This window comes from Chlorocebus sabaeus, chromosome 13, assembly GCF_047675955.1.
Source record: "Chlorocebus sabaeus isolate Y175 chromosome 13, mChlSab1.0.hap1, whole genome shotgun sequence".
NCBI lineage: Eukaryota > Metazoa > Chordata > Mammalia > Primates > Cercopithecidae > Chlorocebus > Chlorocebus sabaeus.
Genome location: NC_132916.1, coordinates 100,455,558 through 100,477,322, shown reverse-complemented (window position 1 = coordinate 100,477,322; position 21,765 = coordinate 100,455,558). Strand labels below are relative to the sequence as shown.

General features: G+C 52.6%; 1 protein-coding gene across 1 annotated transcript in view; it reads right to left on the bottom strand.

Annotated features, from left to right (window-relative positions):
• Positions 1–326: 326 nt before the first annotated feature.
• The window catches only part of LOC140713202 (SH3 domain and tetratricopeptide repeat-containing protein 1-like), a 41,562-nt gene continuing 20,123 nt past the window's right edge, over positions 327–21,765 (bottom strand). The window contains 8 exon segments of the mRNA XM_073022654.1: positions 327–722; positions 3,396–3,592; positions 5,341–5,446; positions 6,976–7,132; positions 8,303–8,483; positions 12,084–12,446; positions 12,449–12,964; positions 14,526–14,567. Of these exon segments, the coding sequence (XP_072878755.1) occupies positions 369–722; positions 3,396–3,592; positions 5,341–5,446; positions 6,976–7,132; positions 8,303–8,483; positions 12,084–12,446; positions 12,449–12,964; positions 14,526–14,567 (1,916 nt within the window). The 3' untranslated portion in view covers positions 327–368.

The following is a 21,765-nucleotide window of genomic DNA, read 5'->3' as shown; positions in this document are numbered from 1 at the left end:
GGCCAGACACCTAACCTCTCTGTGCCTCTATTTCTTCAATGGAGCCCCCACATTTGGGCACAGTGGCCTGAAGGTTAAAGGCAAGAGCAGCACGAGACCTGCAGTAAAAGCTCTGAGCAGGGAGAGCAGGGAGCTGCCCAGGGAGTTCCACCACCATCTCCCCTCTGGCCGCCGAGGAAACCGAGGCTCATGGTGACCTGGCCCAGGTCTGTTGGACTCAGGGTCCTTCTCATCCCCAAGATCAGAGGGCTGCCACAAGGGAAGGAGCTGGTCCCTAGACCCAGCCCAGGAAGCACACAGGGAAGGATGCCCTGGGGACTTCGGTATGTTATTGCAAAAAAAAATTTATTGCTATATGAACCCTGCTTTCATTCCTCCATTTCCCAGAAAATGAGCCACGGGAGACACCAGGAGAGGCAGGAGACCATCCTCCTTGCACAATACCCACTCCCTTGGATGCTGTCCTCAGCGAGGGTGGCTGGGGTCAACCAAGGGGCCCACCCGCAGAGTGGCAGAGGAGGTAGGTTGACCCTGCGGACGTTGAGCTCGGTGGCGAAGGTCCTGGCCTTCTGGTAGAAGAAGAGCGACTTCTCGCGGTCCAGGAGGAAGTTGTGGGAGATGGTGGCCGGCCGCGTGTAGATCTTCAGCTGTGCCTTCCTGTTGCCCAGGTCCACGGCAGCTGCCAGTGCCAGCTGGTAGTACCCGAGTGCATCAAATGGGTTCTGAAGGGGACAGGCCATGCTCAGCAAAAGGGGGACTTGGAGCCCATCTTCCCAGAGGCCATTCCTGTCTCCAGGTCATTCCACATGTCCAGCCAATGCTGGCTCACCCCATGAACCCCGAAGCCTGTGACACTGCTGTGGTCTCAGCTGCAGGAGGTGGGGACGACCCTGATACCCCTGGAAGCCTTCCTGACTGTCCCTACACCCCACTCACCCCAAGCCTCCTGCCCCAGTGCCACCCTCTCTGCAGGCAGTGGCTGCTTTCCCCATGGGCTGAGGTCAGGGCAGATCGTGCCTGCTCTGAGAGTTCCATGCAGGACCCGTGGCTCCAAGCCACAGCAGGGGCACAGTGTTGAGTGACCCAGGCTCCCTTCTGGCCCCTGTCCATGCTGACCATTTCCAGGCCCTCCAGGGGCCAGGCCAGGTAGAAAACCATCTCACAGGTGTCCACTCTGGCAATGTTCCCTGAAATATTGACGGAGTGTGACTCCCCAGACATCCACTCTTATTGTCAATGCATCTTTGGCTCAAACTCACCATCGCTGGGATGGGATGCCGTCTCCCAGACCTCCTCCTTGACCCTCCCATCCCCCACCCGGCTTCTCCCCAGGCTCCTCCTCCACATGGGGGTCACCTAAGGGACCTCTCTAAGACCCATGCCTGGCCTGTCCCTCTTTACCATCTCAAGATGGCTCCCAATGACAAAGTCCAAGATGCAGCAGTCCATTCCCTCACTGTCCCACCCCACACACACAGCAGGGGCGTGAGAAGGCCCCAAGTCACCGCCACTGCTCATCCAATGCCCCCAGCCCAGCCGAACACTGGACTCTGTGCTGGGTGCGTGGCTGAGCCTAACGTCCTTGCTCCCAGTCTGAGGGCCTTGGGAGTGAACACTGACCACACAGGGTGGTCCGGGCTGTGGCAGAGGGAAGCCCAGGAGGTCCCAGACTCAGCCAGGGGTGAAAGGCAAAGGCTTCCTGAAGGGGTGGGGACTTCCCAACTAAACAGGAAGGAGCCAGCCAAAGCATATGTCTCTACATGTGCCTGTGCGTACGTGTCCCTGTGTGTGTGCGCGCACCTGTGTGTGCCTGTGCCTGTGTGCATTTTCATCTGCCTGTAGTGTGTACAGCAGCTACTGAGTGGCAGGCTGAGCCAGGACACACCTAATCCACCCTATTCCAGGGCTCACTCTCATGTGTAGACTAAAGGGGACACCATTTTAGAGGCAGTTGGCAAAGATGCCCATTTACCCCTGCTTCTCTGCCAGCCTTCCAGGTCCCATCCAGCCCGGCTTTTTCTCCCACTCCTCTGGGCCCTGGGTCCAGAGCCTCCTATACAAGGAGGAGGGTGTAGCCTTGGAAAGACAGCCGCCCTTGGGGAATTCCAAGGGGGCCTCCCTGTGGGAAGCTGGCCTGCGCTGACAGCATACTCACGATGAGGCCCAGAGGGCTGTGCATGGGAAGGAGGTGAAGGAGGCCACTGTCCCCCGACCCCAACCATGGACTTTGGCCTCTCAGGTACTACTTGGCGCTTTCCTTTCTCCTGGACAGGCGGAGTGGGCGGCAGGCTTGACCAAGAGAGAGAAAGACCTCTTCTGGGAGGCCCGTCCCCCTGGGTCCCAGGCAAGCCCCTGAGCAGTGAGCAGCGTCCCCCTGGGCCTGACACCTGGCACCTCCATGTCTGGCTGGGACTTGGGAGGCCACAGGGACCACATCTGACCACCAGGTGTCGCCAGCACTGGGCTGAGGCATGTCGGGCCTCCGTAGGCCTGCAGTGGGGGATACAGGGCAGGGTCTTAGGGCTGCCCCGCTCCTCAAGTTGTTCTAAGGCCTCCAAGATCTCGGCCCCTGGACTGGAGTGCCCGGGCCCCTCAGCCCATAACGAGTACTGACGCGGTGCCGGTGTGATGCTAAGGAAGGGCGGTGCCTGCTGGGCAGAGGGGTAGAGACACCCCAGGTCTGAGTCTGCCAGTCCCAGCTCTCCAGCCCTGCAAGGCTGGGGCAGACAGAGCACAGCACGTCCCCTCCAGACACACCCGACCCAGCAAGGCCTCAGCCTGGCTGGCTGGGGCCCCGCCCCACTGCACCTGCCCTGAGCTGGGGTTTCCCTGTTTGTGAACCCAATGGTAAGATACTGGTCCCACCCCACCCTTCCTGGGTGATGTGAAGATTCAAGGTGTCTCGGGACTCCAGGAAGGAGTTGCTCCGTGCAGGCTGGCACCCTGCGCAGGCTTCCTAGAGGAGGTGCCAGGATTTGGGTTGGATCTTGCAACGTGGATTCAATGTGAGGATGATGCTGTCCTCCGAAATGTCCTTCTCCCGACCCTATTTTCTTTGTTAAATGCACCTTGACACTTGACTGTCAAGACTCAGCTTTGATGTCACCTCCTCCAGGAGGGCCTCCCTGACTACAATCCTTCTTAACCCAGAGGCCACCATTGCCCACTCATGTGTCAGCCTCCCCGGCTGAGACTGAGTTCCTGAGGGTGGGGCCTGGCCATCTTGGGAGCTGAATTGTATCTGCTAACCTTGCTGGCTCCTCCAGCCGGGCATAGAGCTCCAGGGCGGCCACTGGGCCATTTCTAAGGAAGGCTGGAACCCAGGCCTCGGGTCTGGGTGGAGATCCCACTCCAAGGGGACTGGGAACACCCCGAGCCCTGCCCCTCCCTCCCACCTTCAGGTCGTAGAAGATGATGTCACGGAGCATCAGGTACACCTTCACGTAGTAGAGGGTCTCCTCGTCGAACCCCAGTGGCAAGTTGCAGAGCTACAGGGTCTTGAGGTAGAAGTGCTCCGCCAGCTTGTCATGGCCCAGCCGGTGGTGCAGGGTGGCCAGCCGGTGGTAGGCCACGCACTCATTCAGCCGGTCCCCTGGGGTGCAGGCCAAAGGGGCAGGTGTGAGGACGTGGCTCCCTGGGGCAGGCAGGGCACAGGCCCCTCAGGAGCAGGTATACAGACCCCAGGCAGCACTCGTGGCTTGCCTCCAGGCACCTGTGGTCACCTGGGCAGCTCTGGCCATTCCCTCCTGGGTTCCCAGACTCACTTTCCCATCTGCAAAGCAGAATTAATAAGGCCTGCCCCTGTCTACTGTGAGGCTTTGGCAAAGTCGGACCTGGATGGCCCAGCTCTGTGTCTACACATAGCCACCTGCCTCTGCTCACTGGTTTTAACCAGGGGAGCCCATGCAGTTCAGGTGCTCCCGGGTACCCCAGCTCCAGGCAACCCACAGATGTGACATCTGACTCCTCCTGGGTGTGTCACGATCAGATCCCCCTACCTTGGGGAGTCAGCTGCACACCTACTGTGTACTGGGCCACGGGACACAAGGCGCTGGGGCATGTGGCCTGCCTAGAGTTCCCTGTCTCTGGAGGGGGACAGACGACCCTGGCACAGCACCAGGGGATGCCCGGCCTTAAGGGGTAGACTGCTGGAAGGGGAACTGGGATTTTATCAGCCAGAGAGCCGTGTGGTTGATGACGGTGGGAAAGGCACAAGACAAAGGGAATGTGCCACTCAGCCTGGCACATACAGGGACCAACGAGATGCCTGGCATGTCTGGAAGGCAGAGGGCACACTGGGCGGCCCTTGTGGTCAGCAGCGGGAACAGGCAGAGGAAGCAGAACTCAGGCAGGCAGGGAGCTCTGCACTGCGTGAGAGACCTCGGGCTGTGCCCCACAGCCGGACGGGGAAGCCAGTTGGGCAGATCTGCCTGCCTGGACAGGAGACCAGGAAAATCCAGCAGCTGTTTCAGCTCCTGGCCTGCAGACCCAGAGGCTGGGCTCTGGCAAAGTGTGGGTCCTGGCAGGGTGGGGGCTCAGGGGACATACCCAGAGTGATGCTGAGTGCTAGGACCATGTGGGCAACCTCCAAGCCCTCCTGTGGCTTCTCCATTGTGACCAGGAGTGCCACCAGCTTGCTGCACAGCTGTAGCTGCGGCTCCACCCTGCGGTTGTCCGTAGTCACTGCCAGGGGCAGGGCCTGGTCCTACCACACAGGCAGGTGGGGTCAGGTTTCCCACAGCACCCACCTTGCGCAGCGTCCTCGTCAGAGCTCAAACATGTGCTTGGAGCTTCCCACACCCCAGCTACTCCTGCACCTCGACACAGCTCTGTGCTGTGGGATAACACATAGTTCAGACACCCAAGTTGGGGGCTGAAGAGTCACCTGAGGCCCATCCAGCTACTCCCGACAGCCTCAAACCAGCCTCTCCCACCTGAGCACTGGGGGTCTGACTGGGGGGAGCCAACCTCCTCTCTGCTCTAGAAACACCACACTGATCTGTGCCCAGGGCTGAGCCACCCTGTGAGCTCAGAGGAAAGGAGAAGTCGTCCCACTTCGGGGTACATGCAGACCTGGGCCTCCCACTGATATGCTGTGTGTCCTTTGACATGTCCCTGTGCCTCTCTGAGCCTCAGTTTCCTCATCTGGAAGATGGGGACAGGACTTCCCACTCATGGTTGCTTGAGGTCATCAGGTACAAGGGTAGAGCAATTGTCACGTCCAGGCTCCGAGCGTTTTTCCCGGGCAGCGGCATGGTCATATGCCTCAGACCACCAGGTGCCCCACTGAGGCCCACCCACATCAGCCCACAGGCCAGCTCACTCGGTAGAAGGGCATGCCTTCCTCCTGCTCCCAGGGCCCATTGAAGAAGATGTCTCCAACTGCCTCCAACAGCTCCAGCCCCAGGTTGGGGTCGCCTGTGTGCACGTCCACATTCTGTGCCACCTGAAAGGAGACAGAAGTTCGCTCCAGACCCACACCTAGCAACGTGGCTACGCGCACCTTTGCCAGCCTCTTTTCTCCCACACACTACAGGTACACCTGAGCATTTTTCAGACCCTGTGCATGGAGGCTGCCCCCACCACTGGCATGAGGACAATGAACTGATGCACCTGAGTGCCAGGAGGTGACTGAGCAGCTGCAGCCCAGGAGCCCGACACCTGTGAATCCTACCACCAGGGGTAGCCCTAGCCCACTCCCCGTGCACTCAAACCAGTCTCCGTGGCCCCTAGATTGCTGGGAGCCCAGCCCCTGTCTCCTTTCTGCGTTGTCACATCCCTGCCACATCAGCAGTGTTTCAGTGTTTGTGGGTGGGCCTGGTCCCCTCTTGGCCATGAGCTCTTGATCCCTCTCCTCAGCTCAAGGAGGTATACAGCAGGTGCTCAATAATGAAAGCTTCACCAGGCTCCTGGGCTTCACAATTTGTACCAGATCACACAGTGTTTCGGAAAGCCTCTGAAAACAGCCACTATGATAGATTCATTTTGTAAGGAGATGTGCCACGTGTCGCTTGGAGCAAGTTCTTCTGTGTGTTAACTGAGTGGTCACATTATTTGAGGATGTGCTGTATACCAGCAAGTGCTGTGCACTGTGAGGGGCCGCGCCTCTGCCCTCAGGGAGAAGATGCTGGCCACCGGAGGAGGATGTGAGGGAACCAGTTGGAGGGAGGGAAAAGGCACACAACAGGTGCTCAGCAGTGGCTTAGGAATGAGTGGATGGATGGATGAATGGATGAGGAGATGAAGACACATGGATGGATGGAAGGGTGTGTGGATAGATGAATGCTTGGATGGATGGATGGATGAATGGATGGATGGGTGGGTGGGTGGAATGATGTGTGTATGTATGGGTGGGTAGATAATGTATGGATGGGTGGAGGGTAGATGATGTATGTACATGTGGATGGATAGATGGTGGACAGACGAATGTATGGATAAACAAATGGACAGATAGATGAATGGAGGGATGCATTAATAGGTAGATTGGTGGGTGGGTGGATGGACGAACGGTGAATGGATGGATGGGTGAGAGGACGGATGAATGGAAAGATCAATTGGTAGGTGGATGGATGATGGATGGATGAACAGGTGAATGGATGGATGATGGAAGGATGAACGGACGAACAGATGGACGGATGGTGGCTGAATCAATGGATGATAAAGGGATGGATGGATGAACAGGTGAATGGATGGATGGATGGAAGGATGAGCAAGCGAGTGGATGCATGATGGATGGATGGATGATGGATGGATAGAAGAATGAACAGGTAAATAGGTGATGGAAGGATGAACGGATGGGTGGATGGACAGGTGAATGGATGGATAGACGGGTGAATAGATGGATGATAAAAGGATGGATGGATGATGGATGGATGGAAGGATGAACAGGTAAATAGATGATGGAAGGGTGAATGGATGGGTGGATGGACAGAGAGTGAACAGCACAGGAGTCCTCCTGCATCCCTTGCCACTCACCTGGATGTACAGGTCCACCAGCTCGCTCTGCCGCAGGAGGTAATAGATCCTCCCTGCTTGCAGCCAGGCATGTGCCTCCTCTCTCCTCTGGAGGTCAATGAAAATCCCCAGACTTCGTTTGGTGTAGTCCAGAGAGGATTTGTAGGCCCTGGAATCACTGGAATCAGACACAGGTGTCAGAACAAGGGCTCTCATCCTCCTGGAACCAGTCTGCCTCCTCCCGTGGGTCTGGTGACAGATGAATCTGGCATGTGGGGACTGGGAACGGCCCTCTTGTGTGTGCAGTGTTCTGCCCTTCCCAGGCTGCTGGGATGGCCAGAGTGAACACACACGGCATGGAAAAGATAAAGGACATCCTTCTGAGGGAATCGAGCATCATGCTGCCCTGTGGCAGGAGGAGTGTGCTAGTCCATCTCCCCTGCCTCCCAGTCATGGCCTGTGTCTTCTCCAGACGCACCAGGAGCCGTTAGTGTTCAGAGGCTATCTAGGTCGATGGTTCTCAAGGTGTGCAGGCATCACAGTCACCCGGAGGCCTGTCCTTATAGCTTGCTGGCCCTGCCCCCAGAGCTTCCGGCTCCACAGGGCTGGGGCAGGCCCTAGAACTCCCACTTGCCACAAACTCCTAGGTGACATGGATGCTGCTCTACTGGTCCAGGGACTACACTTTGAGAAGCATGGCTCTAGCACACTGTCCCATTTTCCTTCTGTGAACTTGAGGCCAAGACTACAGTCAGTCTCCCAGGTCCCTATGGAATCTGGCTCCTTCTCTGCTCTCTCAGTAAGTCCAACACTCAAGGGGCTGGGACTGCAGCAATGTCACTGGGCCCTATGGGTGGGGTGGCCAGGGCCATGGTTACCCCACCAGGTCAGGATGCTTGGGGGAAGCTGACTAGGCCAAATATGGGATGTGAGACCTTGAAACCCTGCCCCAGGGAAGCAGGTGACACAACTGGCTCTGTCTTCTGTGGGAGAGAAGCCACAGGTGGCTGCTGTGGTCACATTTAAGGGGACAGACGAAGCCCAGGAGTGAAGATTCGGGGCAGGCACAGGTAAGATGACAAAAGCCACCATAGTAGGAAGAACAGCCCAGAGTGCACCTACTGCCTCTGCTGGGGTTGAGGTGACCTTTGCCCCAACAAGGGAGGCTCAAGCTGGGACTCATGGGCCAGCAGCAGCCCTGGGATGACCCCAGGCCGGCCAGCTCAAAGCATCTGATGCCAAAGCACCAAATGATCAAAAGGAGAGGGGCTGCTGGGCCCTGGGCCAGCTTCCCTGTGCCCTTCTCCCTGCCCGCCCCCACCTCCACCACTGCAAAACCAGCCCTTACCGCTCCGTGCCCAGGGACAGGTACAGCTGACTGATGGTCTCCAGGAGCTGCCCCTCCAGCACCTTGTCGGCCACCTTGCGGGCCAGGGAGAGCTGGAGATCGTGGTAGATGACATACTGGGCCTCGCTGGGCATGACGGCGCTGTAGAAGTAGCACAGCCACTGGACGGCCCGCAGCTGGTCTGGGCAGAAGACAAAATGGAAGAAGTTAGTCTCCCAGCATCGAAGCGAGGCTGGCTGGGCTCAGAGGCCCCTGCTTGCCTCCTTCACACCTCTGTGAGCCTGGGCCCCATAGGCGGGGCGCCTGAGCGCAGACAGGCCATGCACCTGTGCCAGGGCAGACGCCAAGCACACTGTGACATGGGCACATCTTGGTGCAGATGCTCATGGTACAGGCCGGCCTTCTTTACAACTCCCAGGGCCGAGGTTGTGGATGGACGCAGAGTGAACAGCAGGGGCTTGGCACCTGCACCAGGCCATCTATTTCTGCTTCACAAAGACCCTCTGGCCAGGATCAGGGCTGCCTTCAGCCTGAGCTGATGAGGCCAGGGGCACAAGTGGCCCCTGTCACAGATGGAACCCTGAGAGAGCAAAGCCAAGCATCACGTCTGCCACACATGGCATCATGTTGGGGGAATGGGATTCAAAGCTGGCCCCTGGCGTTCCCACACATGCTTCTCTCATGCAACCAGGCTCCCAACCCACAGGCTCACTGGCCTCTCCCAAAGCCTGATTTTCTAGTGTCAGAAACATTCTGGAGATTAACATAGGAAACCAGGTACGCCGAATGGACATCTGTCACGTACGCCGAATGGACATCTGTCACACACGCCACCCAACAACAGCCGAATACACAGTCCTCTCGAGCACCCATGGGACATTCCCCATGACAGACCATGTGCCAGGCCACAAAACGAGCCTCAGTGAATGGAGAAGGACTGAGACCAAAGCAGAGGTGTTCTTCAGCTGTACTGGCACAAAACTAGAAATCGACAGTGAAGGAAATGTGGGAAATTCAAAAAATATGTGAAAACTACACACTCCTAAACAACCAGTGAGTCAAAGAGACCAGCAGGGAAACCAAAAACTAATTTGAGAAGAATGCAAACAAACGCACAGCCCCGGCCAGTGCGGTGGCTCACGCCTCTCATCCCAGCACTGTGGGAGGCCGAGGCAGGAGCATCGCTTGAGTCCCGGAGTTTGAGATCAGCCTGGGAAACATGGTGAAATCCCATCTCTATATTTAAAAAAAATACAAAAATTAGCCGGGTGGAGTGGTGCACATCTGTAATTCCAGCTACTCGGGAGGCTGAGGCATGAGAATGGCTCTAACCTGAGTAGAAGTTGCAGTGAGCCAAGATTGCACCACTGCACCCCAGCCTGGGCAATAGAGCAAAACTCTGTCTTTAAAAATAAAAACAGCACAACGTATCAAAAATTCCAAGATGCAGCTAAGGCAGTGCTGAAAGGGAAATTTATAACTGTAAATGTCTACATTCAAAGAAGAAAAATCTCAAATCAAAAACCTAACCTTCCACCTTGAGAAACTAGAAAAAGAACTAAACCCAAAGTGAATAAAAGGAAGAAAATAATAAACGTGAGAGTGGAAATGGAAAGTAAAAATACAGAGAATGGAAAAACAAAAGAGATAACAGAACCGAAGGTGGGTTTTTTGAAAATAACACAATTGACAAATCGTTCACTAGACTGACCGAGGAAAGAAAGACGGGACACAAATGACTAAAATCAGAGACTGAGCACCATGGCTGACGCCTGTCATCCCAGCACTTTGTGAGGCTGAGGTGGAAGGATCGTGAGGCCAGCATTCAAGACCAGCCCGGGGGAACATGATGAGACCCCATCTCTAATAAAAATGAAGAAATAAAAAATTACAAACCCAAGTTTCTAAAATCAGAAATGAAAGAGGAAACATTATTGCCGACCTGACAGAAATAAAAGGATTCCACGAAAACACTACGAACAATTGTACACCAACAAACCAGACCATCTAGACACAACAGCCAAATTCTTAGAAGGACACAAACTACCGAAAGTGACTCAAAAATGACCCCAAGGAAGCCTGTGGGGTATCAGCCCCGCCCTTGGTCTCCTCGATCGTTCAGCGCAGGGTGGGGAGACAGGGAAGCATGATCCCCGTTCCCTGGCCTGCATTTCCAAGTCTGAATCCCCTAGCACCCCGGGGAGGGCCTCGTAGGAGGAGGTACCACAGGCTATTGTGCCAAGAGCCACTGGAGGCTGCAGTGGGGGCTGGGGCACTGGGTTCCTGGAGGGTCTCCTTCCAGTAAGAGAATGTCCCTGGGGAAGAAGCCTGGGTCTGAACCCCCCAACCCTCCTTGGGCAGATGTGTGGGACCGGGGCCCCTTCACACGGTCCTTTCCAAAATCTTATCCCTCCTAGGGCCAGGAGTGGGTGCCAGGCCTGTGCTGGAAATGGGCAGGTTTGGTCACAGCCCCTGGGGCTCTGGTCCAGGTCACAGGAGGCACCTCTGAGTGGTCTCACTATGCCATGACAAAGCGCTGCAAGACAGAGGGGACCCACAACAGTATCCCTTGTCTCAGCCATTTCCCTGGACTCAACTTCCTCATCTATTCTCTGTGGCCTAGATTTCGGACAGGCCTGCCCACCTACTGTCCGTTCACTGCTCAGTCTGCAGTGACTGTTCGATAGCACTCCATGGCTCCCCAGTGCTCTTGGGGAAAAGGCCAAGCCACAGCCTGAGGCCCCAGGCCCTGCTTAGCTCTCCAGAAGAGCTTCTCACCATCCAGCACCCAACCCACCCCCTCCCAACTCTGCACCTCCCTGCATAAGCCCTGTTCACTCATCCCCGCTCCCACCCCACTCAACCCCGCTACCACTCCCGCTCACTCACCCCCACTCACACCCCACTCACCCCGCTCACTCTCCCGCTCACTCACCCCATCACACCCCACTCATCCCCGCTCACACCCCCCCACTCATCCCCACTCACTCCATCACACCTCCACTCACTCACCACCACTCACACCCCACTCATTCCCGCTCACTCACCCCCACTCTCTCACCCCTAGGCCTTCACACAGGCTACACCACCAGCCTCTCCTCCACCAACTATTACTTGACTAAATGCTCTCAACCCTCTGGTTCTAGACTAAAGAGGCTTCCCTAACCCAGGGCCAAGTGCTGCCCCTCCATCACGCCACTCACCCTTTTGTGGCTTCTGTGGCCTGAAGCTCACATTCCCACGCTCAGTCTCTGCCACCCGAGGACCCCACAAGCCCCATTTGTGGGTGGGGCCTGGCACACTGCACAACGAGCTGCTTTTGCATGAACTGCTCTGCGGCTTTGGGCAATCACCCGCCCCCGTGTCCTCTGTGAAGTGGGATGACAGGTGCGCAGGCTGCCAACATACCAAGCAGATAACACGGACACAAGAACTGGTGTTCAGGGCCTGGCTCATGGTGGGGCCCGAAGTCCCAGCGCAGCCGAGCCTGCCTTGATCCCAGGGTTATGTCTAGGAATTCCCAGCATGCAGGACTTTCAGTGCCCAAGGCAGGATGGTCCCTGGGCAAACCAGGAAGAGCTGGCTGCCTCAGTAGGCCACAGAGGGCCTGGCCCTGCATGGGAACCGCCTGTCTCCAGGGCGCTTGCCAACATCTGCTGCTGGACATGGCTCAGCACTTTCGATGGTAGAAAAACCACCACTTGTTTCTGAATCATAAACCCCAGGTGAGCCCTGACCCGAGTGGCCCCAGAAGGCTCACAGGAGGAACTAGGGCACTCACTCTCCACATGGCCTATTTCTACGGTGACCAGAAGGGCCCACTCATAGTAGCCCTTGCCCTGCTGGGCTGGGCCCTGGCGGGTGCAGAGGTGGCCCAGCTGCAGGAGTACGTGGGTGAAGTCTCGGCCACACTCCCTGCAGGGCAGCCTCGAGAACAGCCGCATGGCCCCCAGGAGGTAGTGCTGGGCCAGCCTGCTGGCACTTGCATGCAGGCACAGGGTCCCGAAATTGGCCAGCACCACTGCCTGGTTCCTCCAATGGCCCAGGTCCCAAGCCGCTCATAAGGCGCAGTAGTAGCCCTCAGCTGCCTGCCTCGTCCGGCCTGTCCTCTTCACAGCCACGGCCAGCATGTTGGCCATTACACCCTCTGGTCCTCTCTGGCCACCACTGCATCCTGGACAGACTGCAGGATGTTCAGGGTCACCAGGCTCTGTCCATGAAGCACGTGAAGCCAGGCCAGGGGCACCAGGCAGTCCACGATGGCACGGACTCTGGTCATGAAGAGGCCAGCTTTCTTGGCCGCCCCTCGGGCCTGTGCCAGGCACTCAGTCAGCTCCTCCTCGTCGCTAAAGCTGCAGAACATGCCGCTCAGCCATGGCAGTGCCACGTCGTACAGGCCACAGAAGCTGGCCTTGTACCCGGGGGCATTCAGGAACAGCAGCAGTGAGCTCAGGGCCTCTGGGTCCTCCCAGTCGTCCTCAGCTTCCAAGAAGAAGGAGGGGTCCTCGGGGTCCTGCAAGCTCACGTTGCTGGATGCCGCACAGAGACCCCAGGACGCTGGCTCCAGGGGGCAGCCTGGGCAGGTCTTGCATTGTTCCAGAACATTCTTCACCTTCGACAGGGTCTCCTGTGGATCCAGGCCCAGACAAGATGGAGGTATTTCTGCAAGTCACAAAAACACCTAGACATATTAGAGTCCGGCAGTGAGTCCTTGGTCCACTGGGGGCAGGGTCCCCACATCCCCGCCCTCTGTGTCCCCGGCGCAGCTTGCCATGAGCCCTTAAGAATTATGTGCAACGCAAACTCGGGGCCTGGAGCACGTACGAACTCCGGCACTACGGGGACAGAGAGAACACGCAGGCCCGTGGCCCGACTCTCCTACAAAATCACCCTCCTGTCCTGTTTTGTCGCCCACCTGACAGCAAGGTTTTAGGAGACTGTGTCAGAACAGTGACCCCTCAGAGATGCCTTTCCCTTTAGAAAGAATCAAAGCCTTCTAACTGGACCCATGTATATGCAGCACCACAACTACAAATGTAACTTCTGTCAGCATATTGGGCCCCCCGGTGGGGTACAGGAATCCATGAAATCCTCAACAGCCAATCAGAGCTATGGATCAGCTCAAAAGCTGCTATGCAAAATTGGTAAAGCCACCAACGGCACAGGACAGGGGTGTTGTACCCATGTACCCAGCTCCGTGCAGGGAAACGGACCATCCCTGCAGGAAGGATGGGAAAGCTGCCAGGCCCCTGTGGCCACCTTCACCGTGGATGGACTGAAAACCTGAAGCCCACGGTTCCTAAAGGGTTAACAAAGGCCAGACTGCTCCAGCAGCCCACTGGTGTCTGCTGGCTTTGGTGGATTCCTAGCCAAAGCCCCCTCCCAGAGGTGAGCAAACAAGCGCATTTCCTGTTGGAAAACCTGGGATGAAAGGAGGCATTACTGGGAAGGGAAAAACCTAGATTTAAACCGACCCTCTGTTTCAAGCTCACATGCAAAAAATATGTTCAATACAAACTGCCTCCTTATTCATCTGTAAAGCCTTAGAATTAAAAAAATAAATAAATATGATTTAGAGGCAAATGTCTGACTTGACTACACTAGATTAGCTAAGAAATCGCCCCCACCCGGCAGAGGCACACAGCCCCTCCCAGCCACTACCCTGGTCTCCGGGGCAGCTGGAGAGCCACGTGCCTTTGCTCCAGTGACTTTGGCAGAGGGTGGAACCACCCCCTCCCTGAGGCAAACCTACAACAGCCTTCCCTTCCCCCCTGGCTCCCCTCAGGAAGGAGCAGACCCTTCAGAGACCTCAGTTGAGGCCCCTGCAACCTAAGGCTCTGAATTCTGCTACCCGCTGAGGGCAGTGTGGCCTCCCATCTCTGAGGCAGAGCACAGGGTGAACTGCAGCTTCTCCAGGTCATGAAAAAGGAACCCACAGCTACATGTGGGTCCCAGCAGTGGAAAGGATGCCCCATCTCGGTCGGGGACCAGGCGGGGGTCAGCATGTTCATTGGAAGAAATGTGGGACCTCACGGCCTCCAGTGCCAGAGTAGACGGGAGGTTCAGGCCCACCTCAGGCGATGTCCCTCAAGTCCCCGGCCCACACCACAGAGGGGTGACAGCCGCATCCAATGCCCACCGTACTCACCTCTGTCCCCTCCCCTGCCGTTACTCCAAAGCCCAGCTCATAACCAGAGAAGCCTGAGCCACGGGCAAAACCTACCTTGTTCCTGCGGCTGCTCGGTCTCAGCTTCCTCTACTGAGTCTGGCAAGGGAGAACAGAGAAGCAATGAACACCCCCAGCCAGCACCTCTGGTCCCATGTCAGGTTGAGCTGGTGTCGGTGTTGCAGGATGAGAGCATTGCAGGGTGCAAGGGTTGAAAGTCATATCGTCCTCTTCCCTCCTGGATCATGGGAACAACATCACTGTGTGGTGTACACTTTCTGCGATATTGGGAGTAACATCGTCTTCTGTGCCTTGGAATATTAAGGACAATATCACGGGGGGACGTGTACATCTTCTGCAATATTGGGAATAATATTATCCTCTCTCTCCCTGCATACTAAGAAAGATATCACAGAGTACGTGTTCACCTCCTGCGATATGGGGATTAATACCATCTTCTCCCCTTCCAGATATCAGGAAGAGTATCACACGGGGGTGTACGGTGTCTGAGATACTAGGAGTAATATCAACCTCTCAGCCTTGGAATATTAAGAAGAATATCACAGGGTGGATGTACACCCCCTGCCATATTGGGAGTAACATCAGCCTCTCCTCTCCATGGATATTAGGAACAATATCCCAGGCTGGGTGTACGCCTCCTGCTCTATGGGGAATCATATCTTCCTCTCCCAGGATATTAATAACAATATCGCAGGGTGGGTGAACACAGCCTGCGATACTGGAATTATTATCATCCTCTCCCCCTCCAGATACTAGGAACCATATCACAGAAGAGCTGTACCCTCCCTGGGATATTGGGAGTAATATCATACGCTTCTTCCATGAATATCAGGAGCAATATCACCGGGTGGCTGTCCATTCATTGTTATGTTGGGAGTCATGTCATATTCTACCCCTCTCAATATTAGGATCAGTGTCACAGGGTGAGTGTATACCTACTGTGGTATTAAAACTAAAATCATGCTCTCTGTCCCTAGATATTAGGAACAACATCACAGGTAGGTGTGAACCCCCTGCAGTATTAGAAGCAATAATATGATTAATTAGCAAACATCAATCATCGATTTTAATAATTATCAGGCTAGTCTCGAACTCTTGACCTCAGGTGATCTGCCCGCCTCAGCCTCCCAAAGTGCTGGAATTACAGGCGTGAGCCACGGCGCCCAGCCAACACTACTTGACATCCCTTTTTGGACCTCAAATTTAGCATGCGGAAAACACACTTTTGATTCCCCCTACTATAACCCACTCCTCCCATAGTCTTCCCGATCCCAATAACAGCATCTCTAGTCTTCCAGTTACTCAGGCCAAAATCCTTGACATCATCCTTAAAACTTCTTTTTCTCTCTCTTGTCATCCAACCCATTTAAACTCTCCTTTCAAAATATGTGCCAGACCTAACCACTTCTCACCTTCCTCATCATTTCCAACCAGGTCCAGCCCTCATCATAGCGCTCTGGGTTACGGCAAAAGCCTCCCAATCGCCAGGCACAGTGGCTCACGCCTGTAATCCCAGCACTTTGGTAGGCCAAGGCAGATGAATCATCAGAGGTCAGGAGTTCAAGACCAGCCTGGCCAACATGGTGAAACCCCTCTACTAAAAATATAAAAAATTAGCCGAACATGGTGGTGGGCGCCTGTAATCCCAGCTATCCGGGAGACTGAAGCAGGAGAATCACTTGAACTCAGAAGGCAGAGGTTAGAGTGAGCCGAGATTGTGCCATTGCACTCCAGCCTGGGTGACAAGAGCGAAACTCCATCTTAGAAGGTTAAAAAAAAAAAAAAAAAAAAAAAAAAAAAAGCTTCCCAACCCACCTCTCTCCTTCCACCTTTCACCCTGCCCTGCATTCTACCTTCCTCTCTCAAACATTTCAGAAAAAAAAAAATTATATCCACAGAGAGGGAAAGTACAAATGGGGTGAAATGTTTGGGGAATCTGAGGGAAGAGTATATGGGAATTGTCTGTACTATTTTTGCAACTTTTCCATAAGTCTGAATTATTTCGAATTCAAGAGTTAAACAAAGAAAAAAAAAAACATTATCTCCCTTTGTGAATCCATCCTGTCTTTCCCCTGGCAACTTAAGGACACTCTCAACTAACACATCTATTTTTTCATGAACACTAAAAGAACCCTTGCCGAGTTTTGACTTTCTGTGCTTGGCAGTAGAAGTGTGTGTGTGTATGTGTGTGGTGTGTATGTATATATAGAGAGGGAGAAATATATATATGAGTATATATATAAATATATACTATATTTACAATGGTAATGTATATATATATAAATATATGTGTGTGTGTAGATATATATAATACGTACCCCATAGCCTGTCCTTAACCAGTTCTAAACTTAGTCCGAAAAACACACATCTAAGCACAGAATTTCAAAATAATACGATGAATATTTTGATAGAGGGATGTGTTGCTATGGAACACGCTGCTAAGACACAAAACCTCCTAGATGGGACAATGAATGAACGAAGTTTGCACCTATAGGCACCCCCTCTGATATCCCCTCAAACGTTTATAGTTATATGCATTTGCTTCCACCAGGACCCCTATTTCATAAGGGTTAGTTCTAGAGTATAGCAAGTTCCTACTACAGCTGGCACACATATGCCATTCAAAAATCAGTGGCGGAGTGAATGACGAGTTAAGAACCGTTTGTCAGCCAGTGCTCAGTAATACAACATGCACTGGTATGCAAATGATATTTTTGTTGAAAGCAACAGCAGGATCACAAATTATCTTTCCAGAGAAAGCAAACCTCAAAAGCTTCTTTACCCTACTAAAGCACATTATAAGAAGCTCCCCTTATATAAAAGAAAACCTCCTCATTCGTTATCAATGGCATGTAAACCTAATAAGCCTCCGTCTCTGATGACATCTCTTCCATCCCCAGGGCTAGATAAAGGAGGTTCTGGAAACCCTGGTAGTTGTGAAGGTGGCTCCCAGCTCTGACAGTCTTGAACCCTGCATGCGTGGAGGTCACACAGCAGAAGAACAACAGAGGGAAGCATCATCAGACTTCGAATATGTTTGAACCAGAGATAGCAAATAGGCTGCAGCCAACTGAAAACACCAGAGATTCATGGTGGCCACCTGAGGGGTTGTGCTCTTAAAAAACAAAAATAAAAAATAAAAATTAAAAAATTAAGAAAGGAAGGGGTCAAGAATCCATCAGGTCTGACTGAGACGTGTATCAGTGACTAACACCCCGTATGGCAAAAGTACTCCGGTGCGCTTTGGGTACTTACAGCTTCAGCAGTATTCAAAGGCGTGTGCTCCCCTAAGACTAAGCCACGGGAATACCCCCAGCAACACTGCCAGGAGAAACGTCTCCCATGGATTTGGCTAGAAATACAGTTGTCTTTAACAAATTCACACTGAATAAATCCTGACTTATTAGAGCCTGTGAGAATGGCATTCTCAATGATAACAGTTATCACTACAATCTCCAAACATCTGCGATCCTGCAGGGAGGAGCTGTGACAGTGCAGGCCACAGGCCACATGTCCAGAATGTTTCCCAGATTGCCTGTTACAGAATAAAAGAAATGAATCCCCCCCCAAGAATGTCTTCACTCACATTTAGCCAGTTGTTCCTTTGTGTGCATCTCTGTGCTAAAATGGTCATTCTTCCCCACAGCCTGAAGTCATATGCTAAAATAAAAGAGACTCACATGAAGTCAGAACCATGCAGATGCAAGGAAACCACCACAAAGGAAATGGGCTGGAGAGTGTGGCCAGGAGGATGGTACTTCCCAGGAAGCAATTACTTCATCTCTGCCCATGAAGCAGGCAGCTGTTATTGTCCCCCAGGCCCACGCCAGCCACTCAAAGTAGGTTCTAACCAAACTACCTCCAACAAGCAATATAAATACACCACACAATTGGCTTCTGAAAGGACACCTTGCAACCAACAAGAAACTGTTAGCACAACTTTGACAAACTGTACAACTAAAAACCTTGGAAAGGGATAAACACTGCCACATTTTGACTCAAATACTGCTACGTGGTAGCACCGCAATAATTCACTGAAACAAAAGAATGAATGAGGAATACGTTTATATAGGAATCAGAGGAAGCATGACTAATCATTTAAAGAAATAGGTCAAGAAACTGCTAGGTTCAAATGCTACCGTGAGACACTGTCAGGGCCTTAGGCAAATTCACTTCTCTTGGTCCTGTTTCTAGGTTCATCAAAAACCAGCTTTGGATTAGGGAATCTATTGCTTCCCCAAGTCTTCCTTCTGTGATTCCAGCCCAGATTTTAGGACTGCTCTCCCACTTGGTATATGAAAGCACTTTCTATGTATAAAAGCAAGAGTGCATTTCTGTGTTGAATGCGGTTTGGGACCTACTCTATGAGGCAGAATATCATCATGTAACTTTAAACGTGACGACAAGGCGCACTCTAGATAAGGATAACACATAAGATGTGGCCATACACCTGTGCATGCCTGACAGGGAGATGGGGAAGTCTCATTTAATGTTCCTGTTGCACCTGAACATCCTCAGTCCACGTCAAGTTCACAACGTCCTTCTGACATCAAACCACAGGTATCACATACTTTTCCATACTTTCCACCCAAGATTAAAATATGCAGAGCACCGTGATAAAGACACCTCCATTCCCAGCATGTTGGCTTTCATTCCATAGAATTACATACTTTCGGTGCAAAATGGTGACCAGGTTCCAGCGGCAAGCAAGACTGGGCTCAGTGGGGACAGCAGGCCCTGCAGGAGCCACCACTCCTGTCGCCACAGTCTGATGCAGCTGCAGAGAAGCTGTGGCTGAGGCCATTCACTTTGTGAGAGAACCGCACAGGAGGGAAAAGGTAGGGAAGAGGGCAATGTCATGCTTCTGAGCCCAAGCCAAGGAATCGCATCCCCTGTGACTTGCACTTATATGCCCAGATGACCTGAAGTAACTGAAGAATCATAAAAGAAGTGCAAATGCCCTGTCCCACCTTAACTGATGACATTCTACCACAAAAGAAGTGAAAATGACCGGTCCTTGCCTTAAGCGATTATATTATCTTGTGAAATTCCTTTTCCTGGCTCAAAAAGCTCCCACACTGAGCACCTTGTGACCCCCACTCCTGCCCACCAGAGAACAACCCCCCTTTGACTGTAATTTTCCTTTACCTACCCAAATCCTATAAAACGCCCCCACCCTTATCTCCCTTCGCTGACTCTCTTTTTCAGACTCAGCCTGCCTGCACCCAGGTGATTAAAAAGCTTTATTGCTCAAACAAAGCCTGTTTGGTGGTCTCTTCACAGGGACGCGCATGACAGGCAGGTGCAGAGCCAGGGAAGGACCAGTGATGAGAACAGAAAGGAATGCGTCTCCCTGTACACACACTCGGATTTTATGACAATGTGCGCAGGGGGCTGAACTGGATGCCTGAGAACATTCCTCCAAGTTCTTTTGCTGATTTTCTAAATATTGGTGTAAAATCTGAACTCAGACAAAATTTTTTTAAATCGCTTCAATCAACATCTTTGTCTAGTGCTCAGCATCATATCTACGTGATCATCTAGAAAACCAACTTCTGTTCTAAGGCTCACATCTTCCTATTAAGTCCCAGGGATTTTACAAGGGAATGCACCTCTCATTCGCATCAAGAACACACACAACTACTGTTAAAGAAATGATTAAATTGCTTACATAATTTTTTAAACACCCAGATTTGAAATACAACAGAGACAACTTTTTGATAGCTCTGCTTTCCAACTGCGAACTGCGAGTGGAGAAAATAACCTACCATGATTTCTAACCAGTCAACAACCTGTCTTCCCTGGCTGCAGTAGGAGCAATCTTTCTGAGCTCAGGATGAAAAAGAACCCAGCTGGTTAGGGGACAGACAATCATCAGTTCTCAGTGGACTTCCCGGGTCCCAAATCCCCATGTGACACGTGGAAGTAAACAGCTATCATTGACCAAGCATCTGAATGCTTATCTCACCTCGCCATCTGATTCTCCTGCCATGCAAATTTAAAATTAATAAGCCTGCTATTAGAGAACAGAGTTGGTGCTACATCTGTCTTCCTAAAATTATGGATAATTACCAGCCCACAATGGCTTCTAATCAGATTTGAGTAGTCCCTTAGACAGGAAGCTAAAGTGCCTCAGCCCTAAACTGAGAAGAAAACAGAAACTGGAATGCTCTAGGTTTGATTTTTTCCCCCTTGTTCTAAAGTTGCTGTTCACGAATCTCCTTCTACTGTCTTGTTTATAAAATGTATGAGAAACAGGGAAATTCAAAGACATGATAGAAATGGCCACGTTTTCTAGGTACAAACTTTGTGAACATTATTTTTAGGTGCTGGGCTTTTTCTCCACAAATTGTGAGCCTGGAGTACATTTTCTCCCTCGTGGTTACACATTCAGAGTCAGGGAAAGTGGCTTTAGGAGTAAAGAGGGGAGTGCAGTGAGAAGTGACCGGACACTGAGAAGGACAGACAGGGACTCTACCTTGGTGGCCTACAGCATTCCTGGGCCTCCGACTTTACTTTTCTATCTGTACAAGGGATCTAAAGGCCCGTGATTCTAGGCCATGACAGCTCTTCATACACACATACGCAAACATCACACGCCTGTGTGAAAAGCTGTGACACTTGGCTGATTTCCTGAAGAAGTTATCTTGTATCATTTCTACTCAAGTACTCCACCTCCTTCCAGACAATTATCTGAGGATGATGGGCTATCCCACAGCCATGTGTGTAACCTCTGCTGCTTATGATCCCTGTTCATATAGCATTTTCCAAAAGCATTTGGTGTGAACTGACAGAAGAAAGAAGAATAAGGTTCTTTCAGCCCATTCATTCATTCATTCATTCATTCAACAAATATTGACTATCTATGTGCCAAGCACTGGTGATATAACAGCGAACATATATTTTTGTAGGTAGCGACAGACAACCAAAAAGTATGTTAAAGAGTGATCAATACTGTAGAGGAAAATACACCAGGAAACAGGAAAGAAGAATACCCCTAGCCACCCTACACTGGGGTGACGCTAGTGTTACAAAATGGAAACAGCGGCCGGGGGTGGTGGCTCACACCTGTACTCTCAGTTCTTTGGGAGACTGAGGCAGGCAGATCACCTGAGTTCAGGAGTTCAAGATCAGCCTGACCAACATGACGAAACCTTGTCTCCACTAAAAACATAAAAATTAGCTGGACGTGGTGGCACACACCTGTAATCTCAGTTACTCAGGAAGCTGAGGCACAAGAATCACTTGAACCTGGGAGGCAGAGGTTGGAGTGAAC